This window comes from Heloderma suspectum, chromosome 2 (assembly GCF_057233095.1).
Source record: "Heloderma suspectum isolate Gila_16-S chromosome 2, 16-S_ref, whole genome shotgun sequence".
In the NCBI taxonomy this organism is placed as follows: domain Eukaryota; kingdom Metazoa; phylum Chordata; class Lepidosauria; order Squamata; family Helodermatidae; genus Heloderma; species Heloderma suspectum.
The window spans coordinates 59,328,468-59,344,711 of NC_139459.1; the positions used below are offsets into that span (position 1 = coordinate 59,328,468).

Here is a 16,244-nt window from a genome sequence, read left to right on the forward strand (position 1 = left end):
TTCCACAAGCAATTTTCTTAATATAGTGCCTTTTTGAATGTTATTTCCCCTAATAGATGGATTTTTGTATGCATTTTTGATTGGGCAGCTCCACTGCAAAATTTGGAGAAGTATGAGTTTAACTGAGGTTTGGTTTGCATAGTAGTTTAAATGTACAAAACTAGGTAAATTTGCATTAAAATTAAAATGCGAACTGAATGAATTTATCCCCCAACCCTAGAATCAACACAGGAGGCATAGCCATTTCAACAAAGAACTAGCAAAGGTACCTTCAAAAGCCCATGATAACAGGTGCCTTTTTTCTGAGTTTTTTTTTTCCTTTCTTCCTTTTAGCTTCCATGTTTGCGACTACCATCATTCGCAATCTGGAAGAACTCTCAAAATACCGAGGAGTTCATACTATCCAGAAAATGCAGCTGAAGATCAGATTTTAATATGTCCATCCACAGTATGAATTGATGTTAATGTTTATTTTCCAGTAAATCATGTAAGTTTGGAGGTCCAAGATATAACTTTCCCAGTACACACTGTTTGTCCACTCAGAAGAATAGCAATCATTTTGCTGCAGCCTTTTTTGAGAAATCTGCCTAGGATCGACTGCGGCATTTGTCGTACTTGAAGGTGAACCAAAACCATGAAATCAAGCTTGAAACATGACCATCTGCCTGTTGTTGTCTGCAGCATAGAACGTGGGCCAGGGACTTTTGGAGAGGTCACCGTCTCCTGGAATATAACACCACCTGACCAGAAAGAATTTGCTGAGATATCAGGAATTTTGACCATGAGAGACAGGCAGTCTGCTGCTGTTGTACTGATACAGGTATGAACTATAGAATTAGATGCTTAACCGAGAATCCTACACTCCAGTTATGCAGCAGTGTAGAGATAAGCTGCTACTACTTCAGCCCAGTGCCACCATAACCTGTGCATGCTCAGCTGAAGAAGGGAGAGGAAAACACAATATTCAGAAAATCACCAAATAGTGCAAAAACAGACGTCATACCTGCCCATTCAGGGCTGTACCTGCGGCAACCCTCTCACACAGAACAAGCCAATGAACCCTTGATGACAGGGACATGGCCCATGACACTCGCCTGCATCACAACACACACGATGGCACTATAGCACCCCCACTCCACAAATTCCAGCAGCACAGACAGTAACAACCCCACTATTGTGAGTTCCCAGGCATCTCTGCAGGCAGGGCTTTGAATCCCCTTATGCTTATGGCTTGGAGCACAGCACACAAAGGGAAGGAAGAAGAGTCTACACAATACAGCAGCCACATAGCTCCCTGGGCAGGAGGTTTGCAGAGAACACACATAACCCACCTGGGACAAGGGTTCAAGACCCACCAAGGGAGAAAAAGGCTCCTTTGCCAAACGGCCAAAGGGAAGGGACCGGGACACACAACAAGGGGACACACAGAGAGACTGACAGCAGCCGCCTCTGGCGGCTCACTTGCCTAGACCACAGGGCTGGGAAACTGGAGATGTGAGCTCAGTCCCTGCCAGGGGGAAGGGGGGAAATACCCCCACTCAATTTTGCGTGCCATGCCAAAAACCAGACATGTCAAAGACAAAAGAGAGGAAGCTCCCTGGACTCAAACCTGTACTGCAAGCACCACAGAGCAGCTCCTTAACCATTCAGTCACAGCAGCTGGCTGTAATCGGACACATCATGGTGTATTTGTCTTCCCCCTGCCTCCAGTCACAGTCATATATGCCAAGAGCACAAGGGATGGAGGAGAACAACTCAGGTCTCATATGCAGGACAGATCAGTGTTCAAATCCAGGGTACAGCCCCACACTAGGAATGGAGGGGAGCCTCTCCCCCACCCCCGGCAGAGCTGAGCCAACCAGGAAGAGAGCTGCATGGGCCAACAATCTGGCTCCTACATAGGCGAATCAGCCCTTTTAAGCCACCCCTCCCCCTGGCAGTGTACATGACCAATGCCCCCTTCCCACTGCTATTTTGCCTGATAGGCCAGCCCTGCTGGGTAGCATCCCACCAGTTCTCATTGCCTCTCCCCCTCATCATCCCTCCCTTGTCATCCCTTTCTCTCCCCAATGCCAATTCACTACCTCAGATATCCTGGCAGCAGCACCCATCCCAGCTGTGCATCCTGCATGGCCTGCCCCCTCACAGCCCACACAGGAACCTGAGTAAGCTCACACTGGAGGGGCCACTGGCCCTGAGCCCTGCTAGCATCCAGCACGGTGTCCTTGGTGCTCAGGGTCCCATCTATGGGCCAGTTGAAGCTGGATTCTATTAAGGCATGGTAAACGAATCCCTATCTACCACACCCTAACAACATAGAATCAAGACATGCAATGAAGGCAAAACCTTTATTGCACAGCATCTGGGATGGAGTAGATCCTGAAAGGAAATGCCTTGTGCCAGATCTGGGACTGGTGTAAATTTGCACTGTCAACAGGGGCGTTGTCATAACCGGGGGTCAATAGGTGTCAGGAGCGCCCTAGCTGCCTCCAATAGCCAACTCATGACACAGACGAAAGGGATTCTTTCCGAGGCTTTATTCCTTTACAACTTAATGACTCTTTCAGAAGCTAATCACCAGCGACTAAGCAAGGAAATGCACTGGGGTAGTTAGCTGAGTAGCCTAAGCTCCAGGTAAGGCAGTTGGTCCCTGTTTGAAGGGGAAGAGTGGGAAAACTCTGAACTTATGGGCTATGGAGAGGTCCTCCCTCTTACCCAGGGATCCTCGGGATGCGACCGTTGTTTTAGTGCCAAGCGGTCAGAGCGCCGCCTCTCGGCACCCTCCATCAGGGGCCGCTCCCTCCGTCTCCGCCAAGCGTCCAGCAAGATCCCATCCCCCACTCTCTCACTGCTAGGGTCACTCTCTCTCTCAGGAATGCAGGCAGGAGGAATCTGTCCCTGCCGCTGTGCTGTGAGAGATGAGCGAGCTCCTCTCCCACGAGTGGTTGGTTCTTCTCAGAATCAGAACTACTTTGGGGCTCTATGGGCTCAGTATCCACCCTGACATCAGGGCACAGAATACGTGCGCTCCTCTGTTCTGTCCATGACTCTGCCCTGTTTTAGCTGTTTCGCCAGCACACCTTTGCTGTCACGGCAGCTCCATCAGTGGAGTGTTCTGCCAGTGTATCTTTCATGATAGCAGCCTATCTGGCATTGTGTTGTTTCTGCCACATCTGTCATATCTCAAGTACAAGATTGTGTCCTTGGTGCTCCTGATGGTGAGGTCGTGTATTTTGGTTCACATTTAATAGCAGAAATGCCCACCCTCTCGTTATGGTGACTACTTTTAAAGCCTTTCCGCTCTGTCTGTTTACTTTTCCTTAGGCTTTAGATGATAACCTCCCTGAGGAAAAGCATCTCTATCAGTTCCATCTAACTGGCATCAGTGATGGAGGAACCATAAATGAGTCTGCTAGCACAGCAAATATTACCATGGCTGCTAGTGACTTGCCCTATGGGCAGTTTGCATTTTCTCAGGAACTAATGCAGACAACAGAAGAAGGAAAATGGGTATGTGGAGTATAAATACTGAATTATTGGAGTGGCTTTTCATTATTTGAAATCTAGGTTCTGCATTTGAGTCTAAGTTTAATGGCAAGCCATCTGCTACAAAAACATTTCCAGAGAGTTCATTCTACTTTTTGAGTTTTAATTCTATTTTAATTTATTAATCAACTCTTTGTTATTTAGTTAAGCTGCAGGTGTATACCAGCAAATTATGTAAGCCAATGTTCCCACATTTTGTATTTAAGAAAGGCTGTTCCTGAATCAGTTAGGAATGGGACCTCCAAAATTGGTTGTCTGTCTTTACCATGTAAGGCAGGGGGTGGGGAACTGGGAGCCACATTCCCTTAGGGCCAGCACCAGCAATGGTTGGAGCCACCTCATGCACAGGTGCACAAAGAAGGGAAGGGCCATAGCTCAGTGGCAGAGCCCCTGCTTTGCATGCAGAAGGTCCCAGGTTCAATCCCCAGCATCTCCAGGCAGGATGAAAAACTCCTGCCTGAAACCCTGGGGGGCCTCTGCCAATCACTGTCGACAATACTGGTCTAGATGGAACAAGTGTCTGACTGAGTATAAGGCTCAGACTGGACACACACTGTTATTAGTCTTGGAAAAAGCCTTCCATGGAAGTCAATGGATGACTTTTCCCAAACCTAATGAAATCAGAAGATGTTTACTTCTTGGGAGGACAGCAATGACAAATCTTGATAAAATAGTTAAGAGTGGAGACATCACACTGACAACAAAGGTCCGCATAGTTAAAGCAATGGTATTCCCCGTAGTAACCTATAGCTGTGAGAGCTGGACCATAAGGAAGGCTGAGCGAAGGAAGATAGATGCTTTTGAACTGTGGTGCTGGAGGAGAATTCTGAGAGTGCCTTGGACTGCAAGAAGATCAAACCAGTCCATCCTCCAGGAAATAAAGCCAGACTGCTCGCTTGAGGGAATGATATTAAGGGCAAAACTGAAGTACTTTGGCCACATAATGAGAAGACAGGACACCCTGGAGAAGATGCTGATGCTAGGGAAAGTGGAAGGCAAAAGGAAGAGGGGCCAACCAAGGGCAAGATGGGTGGATGATATTCTGGAGGTGACGGACTCGACCTTGGGGGAGCTGGGGGTGGCGACGGCCGACAGGAAGCTCTGGCGTGGGCTGGTCCATGAAGTCACGAAGAGTCGGAAGCGACTGACCGAATAAACAACAAAAAATGTCAGCACAAGGGGGGGGCAATTGGGGGTGTCACATGTGAGGTCAGATGCTTTTTATATACCTAATTGCAGCATAGGGTTTTTTTTTGGAAAGCAGAGTGCAGTGCATAGGAAGGGGAGCACTATCCCTCCCCTTCCCAGGAGAGAGAGACACACACACACGCCCCCTGCATGGCAATTAAGCTTCTAAAAAGCCTCCCTTGACACCAGTGAAGGGTTTTTTAAAAGCCTGACTGCTGCCCGAGGGGCTGAAGGAAGACTGTGGGCTGGATGGGGCAGCCACGCAGGCTGCATCCAGCCTGTGATCCAGAGTGGTTTCCCAGCCCTGATGTAGGGGTTCCTCATGCACATGAGTGAGCCAGTGCATCCACCTGTCCAGTTACACGCCCATTTGGAGAGTCACCATCTAACCCGAAGTGACTGATTTCAGAATAAATGTAGCATGCCAAACCTGAATATTGGACCTTGTGGGGAAGCTCGTACGAATCCCCAGAGTACCCAAAAACATAAGGCCAGTACTATGCATATGATGGCATCAGCACACATGCCATGTGTGTGTTGATTTGTGCATTCCCTCTGTGGCCTAAGGCAATCAAAGCTCATCTCAAAGTGGCATTTTTCTATTCAGAACATTTCCACTATTTGTTAAATGTAAAATGCTTGGGGAAATAGTGCCGCTGAAGCCTTAAGAAACGTTTGTCTCCAATAGGCTAACATCACAGTTGTCCGTTCACATGGATATTATGGACAAGTTCTCCTCTGGTATCAGACGTCGAATGGAACTGCAGTGGAAGGCATGGATTTTGCGGTCATGTTGGGAAAGCTTTCTTTCGAACCCCATGAGACTATGAAAACTATTTATGCTGAAATCCATGATGATGACCTTCCTGAAGGTCCAGAGGAATTTTCAATAGAAATTACAAAAGTGGAGCTGCTGGGAAGGTAACAATACATTTCATGGTATTAGAGAAGATTAGCCATGGCAGCAAAATGTGCTATATATGGAATGTAATTTAGTGAACCTGGTTGTCTGTCTTGATTTTATGACCTGAATTCAACAGTAGATTTCAAGACAGAGAGTCAAGATTGGGCCTAAAACCAAGGTTGGAACAGGACTGCAAACCCAGGCTCATTCTCATAGCACCAAACCATGGTTTGGCATTATGTTTGAATCAAACCAATTTGTAATGGGACAAAAATAGGAACATGCAGGAATCTGGGCTTATTGCCTAATTTGTTTCTATTTCCCTTCACATGTTTTTGCAAGTGGATTTGATTTTATGATAAAAGAAAATGGACTGCAGGTTGACCAACCCCCTGAGATAGGAAATGCTTCGGTCATGAGAATCATTATATCAAAAAGTGACAATGCAGAGGGCATAATCGAATTTGATCCCCTCTATACAAGTTTACAAGGTAGGTTAAGATTTAGCATCCTACTGCATTGTAGAGGGATAATTTGAGTGATTTTATCATTGTTAGTGTTGGTCCCAGGGCATGGTGCGAAGGCATATAATGGCCCATCCTCACTTGACCTAAGCAGGTCTCAGTCTGGTGAGAAGGAAGTACTTCTTCACACAGCGCATAAACTATTGATGGCCACCAATTTGGATGGCTTTAAAAGGGGGTTGGGCAAATTCCTGGAGGAGAAGGCTATCAATGGCTACTAGTCTGGGTGTGCTACCTCCAGTATCAGAGGCAGTGAGCCTATGTACGCCAGTTGCTGGGGAACATGGATGGGAGCATGCTGTTGTGCTCACGCCCTGCTTGTGGATTCCTGGTCAACAGCTGGTTGGCCATTGTGTGAACTCAACGCTGGACTAGATGGACCCTAGGCCTGATCCAAAAGGGCTCTTCTGATGTTCTTATGTTCTTATGAGTGCCTGGAGGGGAAACCACTTGAGAACCCTGTGTTCATTGTCTTGAGTTCTGTGGAAGACAAGCAGAATATTAATGGAATAATAAAACATTGGTAACTATTTGAAGTTCTATATTTGATTGAGGCTTCTATTCCCTTACTGCAGGCATGGGGAAACACTTTCAGCCCCAGGGCCAAACTCAGTTTCGGAGAAGGTCTTGCGGGACAGATTTCAGTGGTGGGTGGAGCCAAAGGCAAAAGGGGTGGGACCAGGGAAAGGGGTGTGGCCATCTGGGGAAGCCCAGAGGGATGGATTGGGACCCTAGGAGGGCCAAGTGTGGCCCCCCGGGCCTGAGGTTCTCCACCCCTGCCTTACTGATTTTTTCCAGCGGCATCTTTGGCCACAGTAGAATAAAAAGGTGCACTTAAATCGCTCCCCATATAGTAAAAATGGGGGATAAAAGCAGTATATCAACAATGCAAAAACAAAGGCAGCTGCTCAGAAATAGCTGCTCTACAAATAACTGTGATGTTTAATTATACACCTGACAAATCTTTGGTTTTGAGTTGCATAAACTCCCAATGCCACAGTCTAGCGGGAGGGCCCTGCTTGTACAGAGGCAGGTTTCTGTGCAGACATCCGCTGCTGGATCAGGAACCGCATACACTCATGGGTGCAGTGCGCATGTTTTCTGGTGCTGGATCACTGTATTCAGCGCCTTGGTCTGCATCTGCTGCATTCATTCTATTCCCCGCAAAATGCATGTTGTCTTAATCACGAGATCAACACTTTTACAGCTCTAATTGCCAGTTTGGAAGAATAGGAGAGGGAACGAAATAATCTAATCTGGGGTCAGTCAGATTCATATGTAATTAGCTCACTGGAACTGGGCCCAGGTGCCTTTTCACACCATTACATTTTAGGAATCACTGAAAAACTGAAATTTGTGACACGATCCTTGAAGAATCTTCAGGATTCTAAATGAACAGGAAGCCTGAACAATCACTGAGTTTAGTACAGACTTGGCTATTAGCTGCTGTTTTCATCTGTGTGTGTGTGTGTGTGTGTGTGTGTGTACCTACTCCCAGCATAACCTGCGTCCTTTGTGCTGTACGGAACAGTTGGTGATCCAAAATCAGCTTTACATGTGTGTGATCTCACACTTTATGAGATCAATATTTAATCAGGTGGTTATGTAAAAGCATGCAATTTAGGAAGCTACACTAAGGCTTCAGGCCTGTATCCACTTATTTGGGAATAAGTCCCGCTGAACTTAATATGACTTACTTCTGAGAAAACATGTATAGGATTGCGGTGTTATTGATTCTAAAGTCATTTTCTCTCTTTTTCTGGTAGTGGAAGAGGATGTTGGGATGATAATGATTCCAATAGTGCGAAGATGTGGGAATTATGGCTTTGTGACTGCAGATTTCATATCTAGAAGTATTTCAGCTCTTCCTGATGGTGTTGACTACAGTGTTATAAATAATTCAGTCATTTTTCATCATGGCCAAAACCAGAGTTTTATCAGTGTCTTAATCACAGATGATGAGGAAAGGTAATGATATTAAAGACATCTTTGCATTTTTCTTTCACTTGCCATCAACTGTTGAACAATTGTGCTTGGCACTACTGAACATGATATGATTATACACAGAACTGGGTTTATGATAGCAGAAAATTGGTAAGGCAACCATAAAAATATGAAGCTATCATTTTCTGTTGGAAAAATAATTAAATTTGCAACTGTATAGAAATTATTGATAGTGTTAAACAGGAAGCTGCTATTGTCTCAGTCTATTCCCTGGTTATCAGAGATTTTTCTTGTAAATTTCTCCTAGGAAGAAATGAAAATTACTGCTTCTGTTTATCTGTTAAATAAACTGCAATTACACATATAAATTCAGAAAACACCGAATGCTCTTAAGTTGAGGCCATACACCTCTACAAAGCTAGTCTTGAAATACATACAAGTGTTCTGGCAAACTCCTGACCCTTTGGATTTCACTGATACTTGTGTGGAGAGGTAGTGTTTGGTAGCAAAGTGTGATCTTTTCTATTGTCCTTGGAACAGAGAATCCGCCGAGCAGTTTGAAATTCAGCTAGTAGGTGCCAGTGGTGGAGCAGTCCTTGGGCTCCACCTAGTGACTCAAATAATTATTGCTAAGAGTGATTCTCCACATGGGATTGTCCGATTTCTCAACCAAAGCCGAATAATTCTCCCCAACCCTAATGTGTCATTGACGCTGTCCTTGGTGCTGGAAAGAACTGGAGGATTGATAGGAGATTCTCAGGTATGCCTCCCCCCCTTCAAATTCCATTTCGTTGTGTAGTGGTGGATTCTTTTGGTAGGAATGCACATGCTTATGAATGTAATGAGATGAAATTTACATGCCTTCACCTAAGGCGCCTATAAGATTGTGTTCTACAAGGGTGTAAACCAGAATATATACAGTTTCTGGTCCATACATGCTATTAAATGTAATAAGGCTTGGGGAGAATCCTTCCAGTTCAGAAGCAGTGTGGGAGTGGTATTGATAGCCCTCAGTTGCCTTTGTAAGTGCCATTATGCCAGAAAGAGTCATACAATATCTGTGTGCTATAGGAGATTCTGAGTTGCATCACCAGTAGGTCTGAGTGGGCTGGAACTAAATCTGTCTCTTCGATTTTTTCCACCTTTTCATATGAGTATTTCCCAGGGAAAGTAGCTTCTTATGGGAAGGATCCAATGGTGTCCAACTGCTAGTGTTATTTACGTTGTCCTAGCGGAAACCAACGCTAGTGCAATGTCAATAGCACTTCCTAGTGTAATGGGTTTCCTGGGAAACCTGTTGTGCTAGCAAGTGCTATTGACATTGTGCAAGTGTTGGTTTTCTCTAGAGCAACGTAAACAGCGCTAGCAACCAGACACCATTGGATCCTTCCCCATATTTGTATTTCCTCATGTGTAAAAGCGAGCAGAAAGATGTTAATAATAGTCTGACAGAGGTTTGCTAGGTTGTGTTTGGTAATATGGGCTTTGAAAAGAAAGATAACAATAAACGAATACTTTATTGCATCCTTTTTGCCAGGAGCAATGAGAGTTTGATTATCCTCATAGACCAGTTGTGGTGAAGTTCCTTGTCCCACTTGTCCCACTGTCACAAGGTATCATCTGAAAGCCTAAGGCATAGTGTCATGGATTGAGGCTTATAATGTCAAATTGGATGCTTATGGACCTCAGAATGCAGATTGTAACATGCTGAGCACTCACTCACATGCTTAGATGTTTATAAGGGCCCTTATTCAATATCCCTCCGCCATTTGGGTCATGGTGCATGGGTATATGGGGCAGTGCCTTCTTGCTAGTAGCGTCCACTTTGTGCAATTTTTTCACTGTGGCATTTACCTTTGATCATCCGGTTCGCTCCCTCCCTGCCTTCCTTCAAATGACAGGTCAAGATACTATTACTCAACATGCATTTGATCTAGGCAGTGTCTGTCTGCCTTTCCCTTGTCTTATTGAGGTTGTTTCTGGTTTGCTGCTTTTCTTTTCGAATTTTGCTGTGTATTGTTTGATATGTATGTATGTATGTATGTGTATATTCTGTTTGCATTTATTTTTGAATAATGGAGTGGTCATTTACAACCCCCTGAAGGGGCAACATTGATGAAAAGTTGGGGAATGAATTAATGAACTTGGTTGTTGTGTGCTAAGGTTAGCCAAGCATTCATACCTTTTCAGCTCCTGGTGATATCCACATGGAAACCTATGTAATTCTGTAGCCATCCTCACATTAATACCTTTGGTAACTTGTACCTGATACTGTAATTTTTCATTTATATTGCAACTTTTTAATGATACTAATAAATGTTATATTTGAAATGTATGTCTTCCACAGATTAATTGGGACATTTTAGGACCTAATTCAGAAGTAATTTTACCTGCTCTAAATAGTGATATTGGTTACCCGGTGAATGGATCATTTTATTTTGAAGAAGCAGAAGGAGGTCTGAGAAGCATCAGCTTGGAAATTTATCCTCATGAAGAAGTTGAAGTTCAGGAAACCTTCATTATTAGGCTGAGCATCATGAAGGGTGAAACAGAACTAGATCCCAAGGCTGCCAACATTACTCTAACAGTAAATTATATCTATTCTAATTTCTGACTGATCCTGTATCATTTACTAGAACAGAATGGGTTGTTTTTCCCCCCATTCCTGCCAAACAATAAGCAAGCAAAGCTTTGTGCTGAAAGCTTTGTGGCGATATAGTTGAATGAAAATGTGCAGGTAACTCATCCTAGCAAACTGTTGAGAACCTGACATTCAACTTCTACTTCCAGTTCCTCTGATCGTTGTATGCTTCACCTAATCAGGAGTGGCAACTTGAGGCCCTCCGGATGTTTTGGCCTACAACTCCCCTCACCACTGCTATACCACCTAGGGCTCATGGGAGTTGTAGGCCAAAATATCTGGAGGGCCAAAAGTTGCCCACCCCTGAGCAAATGTTTCTTCTGCTCCTTTTTCTGTCTTCATAAACTAGTGCAAATAAATAATTTCCCCAATATTAGAGATGTAATCTTTTCCACGTCATTGTCACATTGACAATTGACCAGCACTATGTGGAATCATTGTTCCTGTTTGTGTTTACATAAAATTCTATTATCAATATATAACAGACTATATTCAGTATATTCTTTTATGATATTGTACTGAAACAGCAATACATAACAGTTCTGTTGGGTTATTAACAGTTCATTGGGTTTTTTTTTTCTATTTTAGATGCATCCAAGTGGTTTATTAAAAAAAAAAAATTAAACAGAAGCCCCCCCCACGTCATCTCATAAAATGCATTTGGAAAAATTCTTAACAGTTTTCCATGTGACATGAGGGGCTACTGTTCCGAGAAAATTGAGTCCAAAACCCTTCGGGCATGCAAAACTAGTTTTATTGTTCTTTGAAACCTGACCATATGCCATTAAAAAAAAGTGTGTGGGGGGGAGCGTACATTAAATTAATATAGTTGTTGCTTAAAACTATTTGAATTTTCTCTGTCCCACAAAAATGGAAAACCAATTATGACCTTTGGCTGTTTTATCATTTTTAGATTCTAAAGTTTGGTGATCCCAATGGGATTGTGCAGTTTGCTCCTGAATCCTTATCCCTAAAGTCCTACAAGGAGCCATCAGCATCCAGAGGGCCACTGAGTATCATGCTTTTCATAAAGCGAATTCAAGGCACCATGGGGAACATCACGGTAGTTTTACTTTGGTACTTAATTGCTTACAACAGTGTAATCTGAAATCTTTGACAGCTCCTTAGACCTCATTCTGATTATGAGGGTGGAATTAGATCTTATGGAGACATCATTTTTTGTATGCTGGATTCCCAAAGTTCTTAACTAAAGTTCCTGAATGTTTACGTTTTTAAAACTGTATTTCTCCAGTAGAATGATTTGGAAGACAGTGGCATGCATGAACAACAATTCAATTTAGGACTGCCATTTATGATGTGGGAGGCACATGGGAGAGCTGAATGTCTCTTAAAGGAATGTGCTTATTTATTTGGACGGGGATATTTGTTAATATGAATTCTGTGCAGTATCTAAAAGGTATGAAGATCTCAACAGGTTTTGATTGTAGTGTGATCAAATATGTTTTACTTATTCCAGGTTCACTGGGTACTAAGTAGTGATTCTGATACCACAGATGATTTCCTTGCCACCAGTGGCTCTGTTGAAATTCCTGATAAGCAAAGGACATCTGAGATTGTTCTGTCCTTATTGCCTGATGATGTTCCTGAACTAGATGAGCATTATGTGGTACAGCTTACTTCAGTGGAAGGAGGAGCTGATGTGGATCAAGAGAAAAGCACTTCTAGGTTAACTGTTTTTGCAAATGATGATCCCCATGGAGTATTTGCCTTGTATTCTGATAAGCAGTCAGTGCTGGTGGAGAAAGATCTGAGTCGGCACATCCAGATTAATGTAACTCGGCATGCGGGGACTTTTGCAGACGTGATTGTGGAGTATCAGATTTTATCTTCCAATGAAGAAAAGCTGGTCACACCAGCCAATGCAATGGGACAACTGCAAATTAAAGCAGGTTCCAGTTATGGAGTGAAGACAGTGCCAATACATGCCCAGGTCTGTAATTTCCCTTCACCTTGCAAGGCCCTTGTGGCTCTTTCTTATCTTGTTTGGCATCGAGCTGAGTAAGCAATGTAGGACTATTTTGCAAGCATATCTCTTTTAGGCTTCAGTCCAATGCCCTAAAGATGTAGAAGGGACATTTAATATATGCAGTAGTGAGTGAATACCTCTCTGTATGCCAGAGTTTTCCTTCTCTTAGGAAAACATCTTCCAACAAAGTCCTTTGGATTGCAGTCCCTGAGAAGCAGCTTTTATTCTAGCATTGGTGGACAAATATGTACCTGAAGAAAACTTGCAATATAAAGCCCTTCCTTAGTGGTTGCATATTTCCCCTGGTAGATTCTGTCATGCCACAGAATCTTGCAAAGGCACATTCTCTTTCCTTGGATGATCTGCCTTGGGGAGATTATACTGTACATTCAGCAGGATCAAGTAATAAAGCTTTTCTCGAACTGTACCACATCAGGAGAGGGTTTGCATCTTTGAACACTCTCAGCAACAACAACAGCAACAGCTCCCTGGTATATTAAAAAATAATCAGCTGTATTGATATGTTAGTTACAGACACTTATGGAGCCCTCCATCTAGCAGGTGTCCGTCCTGCAGGATTGCACCCTCAATACATAAGAAATACTGAGGATGTTGTTCAAGATTGCTGGCTTTAATGTGCCACCATCTGCCATTATTCATAATCTTAATATTGCACTCTGTTACTTTTTTGGGAAAAGTGTTGTAAGGCTGTATGTTGTTTTTATCCATAGTTATTATTTGCTACTCAATGACTGTCATATAAATGATTATCTCCTTCCAGGTATTCCTTTTCTTGGGCTTGAATTTCACTCTGGAACTGAACAACGTAACCCTGTTTAATGTCAGTGCCAATATTGTGCCTAAAATATTAGAGACAGCAGTGTCAGTCTCTCTTCCAATTCCCAAGGAAGCTGCCAATTCTCAGGTAACTAGATGTTCAGCAGTGCAACATCTTCACCACCAGAGGGCAGATCAAAGCTGTTAATATGGATACATTGGCCATTTTATTAGAATTAACTGACTGCCATGTGTTGACGCATTTGAATAACTTATTTATAACTATATTGGAATAAAAACTGGGCATTTTTGGTTAAAATTCATTTTTATTTGCTTGCTATGCATTTAGGAATAGATTTAAGGGACTAGACCTGATAGACAGAGTGCCTGAGGAACTATGGACAGAGGTCCGTAACATTGTTCAGGAGGCAGCAACTCAATCCATCCCAAAGAAAAAGAAATGCAAGAAAGCAAAGTGGCTGTCTGATGGGGCTTTACAAGTAGCTGAGGAAAGAAGGGAAGCGAAAAGCAAGGGAGAAAGGGGAAGATATACCCAACTGAATGCAGAGTTCCAGAGAATAGCAAGGAGAGACAAGAAGGCCTTCTTAAATGAACAATGCAAAGAAATCGAAGAAAACAATAGAATGGGAAAGACTAGAGATCTCTTCAAGAAAATCAGAGATATCAAGGGAACATTTTGCGCAAAGACGGGCATGATAAAGGACAAAGAAGGCAGGGACCTAACAGAAGTAGATAAGATTAAGAAGAGGTGGAAAGAATACACAGAAGAACTATTCAGGAAAGATCTGAATGTCCCTGATAGCCATGATAGTGTGGTCACTGAACTTGAGCCGGACATCCTCGAGAGTGAAGTCAAGTGGGCCTTAGGAAGCATTACTAACAACAAAGCTAGCGGAGATGACAGCTGAGCTATTTAAGATCCTGAAAGATGATGCTGTTAAAGTGCTGCACTCAATATGCCAACAAATTTGGAACACTCAACAGTGGCCACAAGACTGGAAAAGGTCAGTTTACATTCCAATTCCAAAGAAGGGCAATGCCAAAGAGAGTTCAAACTACCATACAATTGCACTCATTTCACAGGCCACCAAGGTTATGCTCAAAATCCTACAAGCTAGGCTTCAGCATGATGTGAACCGAGAACTACCAGAAGAACAAGCTGGGTTTTGAAGAGGCAGAGGAACTAGAGATCAAATTGCCAACATTCACTGGATCATGGAGAAAGCAAGAGAATTCCAGAAAAACGTCTATTTCTGCTTCATTGACTACGCTAAAGCCTTTGATTGTGTGGATCACAACAAACTCTGACAAATTCTTAAAGAAATGGGAGTACCAGACCACCTTACCTGTCTCCTGAGAAACCTGTACGAGGGTCAAGAAGCAACAGTAAGAACCGGACATGGAACAACTGATTGGTTCAAAATTGGGAAAGGAGTACGACAAGGCTCTATATTGTCACCCTGCTTATTTAATTTATATGCAGAGTACATCATGAGAAACGCCGGGTTGGATGAATCACATGTCGGAATTAAGATTGCCGGGAGAATTATCAACAACCTCAGATACGCAGACGATACCACCTTAATGGCAGAAAGCGAAGAGGATCTAAAGAGCCTCTTGTTGAGGGTGAAAGAGGAGAGTGCAAAAGCTGGTTTGAAACTCAACATTAAAAAACGAATATTATGGCATCTGGCCCCATCACTTCCTGGCATATAGAAGGGGAAGAAATGGAAGCAGTGACAGATTGTATTTTCTTGGGCTCCAAGATCACCGTAGACGGTGACGTAGCCATGAAATTAAAAGACGCTTGCTCCTTGGGAGGAAAGCTATGGCAAACCTAGACAGCATAGTAAGAAGCAGAGACATCACCTTGCTGTCAAAGGTTCGTATAATCAAAGTTATGGTTTTCCCAGTAGCAACGTATGGCTGTGAGAGCTGGACTATAAGGAAGGCTGAGCGCAAGAATCAATGCTTTCGGACTGAGGTGCTGGAGAAGACTTTTATGAGTGCCCTGGACTGCAAGGAGGTCAAATCAGTCAGTCCTAAAGCAAATCAACCCTGACTGCTCATTGGAAGGACAGATACTGAAGCTGAAGCTCAAATATTTTGGCCACCTAATGCGAAGAGAAAACTCCCTGGAAAAGACCCTGATGCTGGGAAAGACTGAAGGCAAAAGGAGAAGGGGACGGCAGAGGATGAGATGGCTAGATAGCATCATTGATGCAATGAATATGGACTAGAACACACTCCAGGAGAGAGCGCAGGACAGGAAAGACTGGCGTGCTATGATCCATGGGGTCACGAAGAGTCGGACACAACTGAACAACAACAACATGCATTTAGGAAGCACCATGCATGAATCATAGAATCATAGAATCGTAGGGTTGGAAGGGGCCTACAAGGCCATCGAGTCCAACCCCCTGCTTAATGCAGGAATCCAAGTCAGAGCATCCCTGACAAATGGCTGTCCAGCCTCGTCTTGAAGGCCTCCAGTGTGGGAGAGCCCACCACCTCCCCAGGTAATTGGTTCCATTGTCGTATTGCTCTTACAATCAGGAAGTTTTTCCTGATGTTCAGCCAGAATCTGGCTTCCTGTAACTTGAGCCCATTATTCCGTGTCCTGCACTCTGGGATGATCAAGAAGAGATCCTGGCCTTCTTCTCTGTGGCAACCTTTCAAGTACTTGAAGAGTGCTATCATATCTCCCCTCAG

General features: G+C 43.6%; 1 protein-coding gene across 1 annotated transcript in view; it reads left to right on the top strand.

The window, feature by feature from the left end:
* ADGRV1 (adhesion G protein-coupled receptor V1) overlaps positions 1–16,244 on the top strand; it is a 391,637-nt gene that overhangs the window by 169,225 nt on the left and 206,168 nt on the right. Inside the window, exons 62-71 of the mRNA XM_084833645.1 lie at positions 682–820; positions 3,325–3,510; positions 5,423–5,655; positions 5,981–6,129; positions 7,929–8,130; positions 8,647–8,866; positions 10,454–10,693; positions 11,661–11,810; positions 12,225–12,698; positions 13,516–13,659. Coding sequence (XP_084689771.1) covers positions 682–820; positions 3,325–3,510; positions 5,423–5,655; positions 5,981–6,129; positions 7,929–8,130; positions 8,647–8,866; positions 10,454–10,693; positions 11,661–11,810; positions 12,225–12,698; positions 13,516–13,659 — 2,137 coding nt within the window. The remainder of the gene's footprint in view (positions 1–681; positions 821–3,324; positions 3,511–5,422; positions 5,656–5,980; positions 6,130–7,928; positions 8,131–8,646; positions 8,867–10,453; positions 10,694–11,660; positions 11,811–12,224; positions 12,699–13,515; positions 13,660–16,244) is intronic.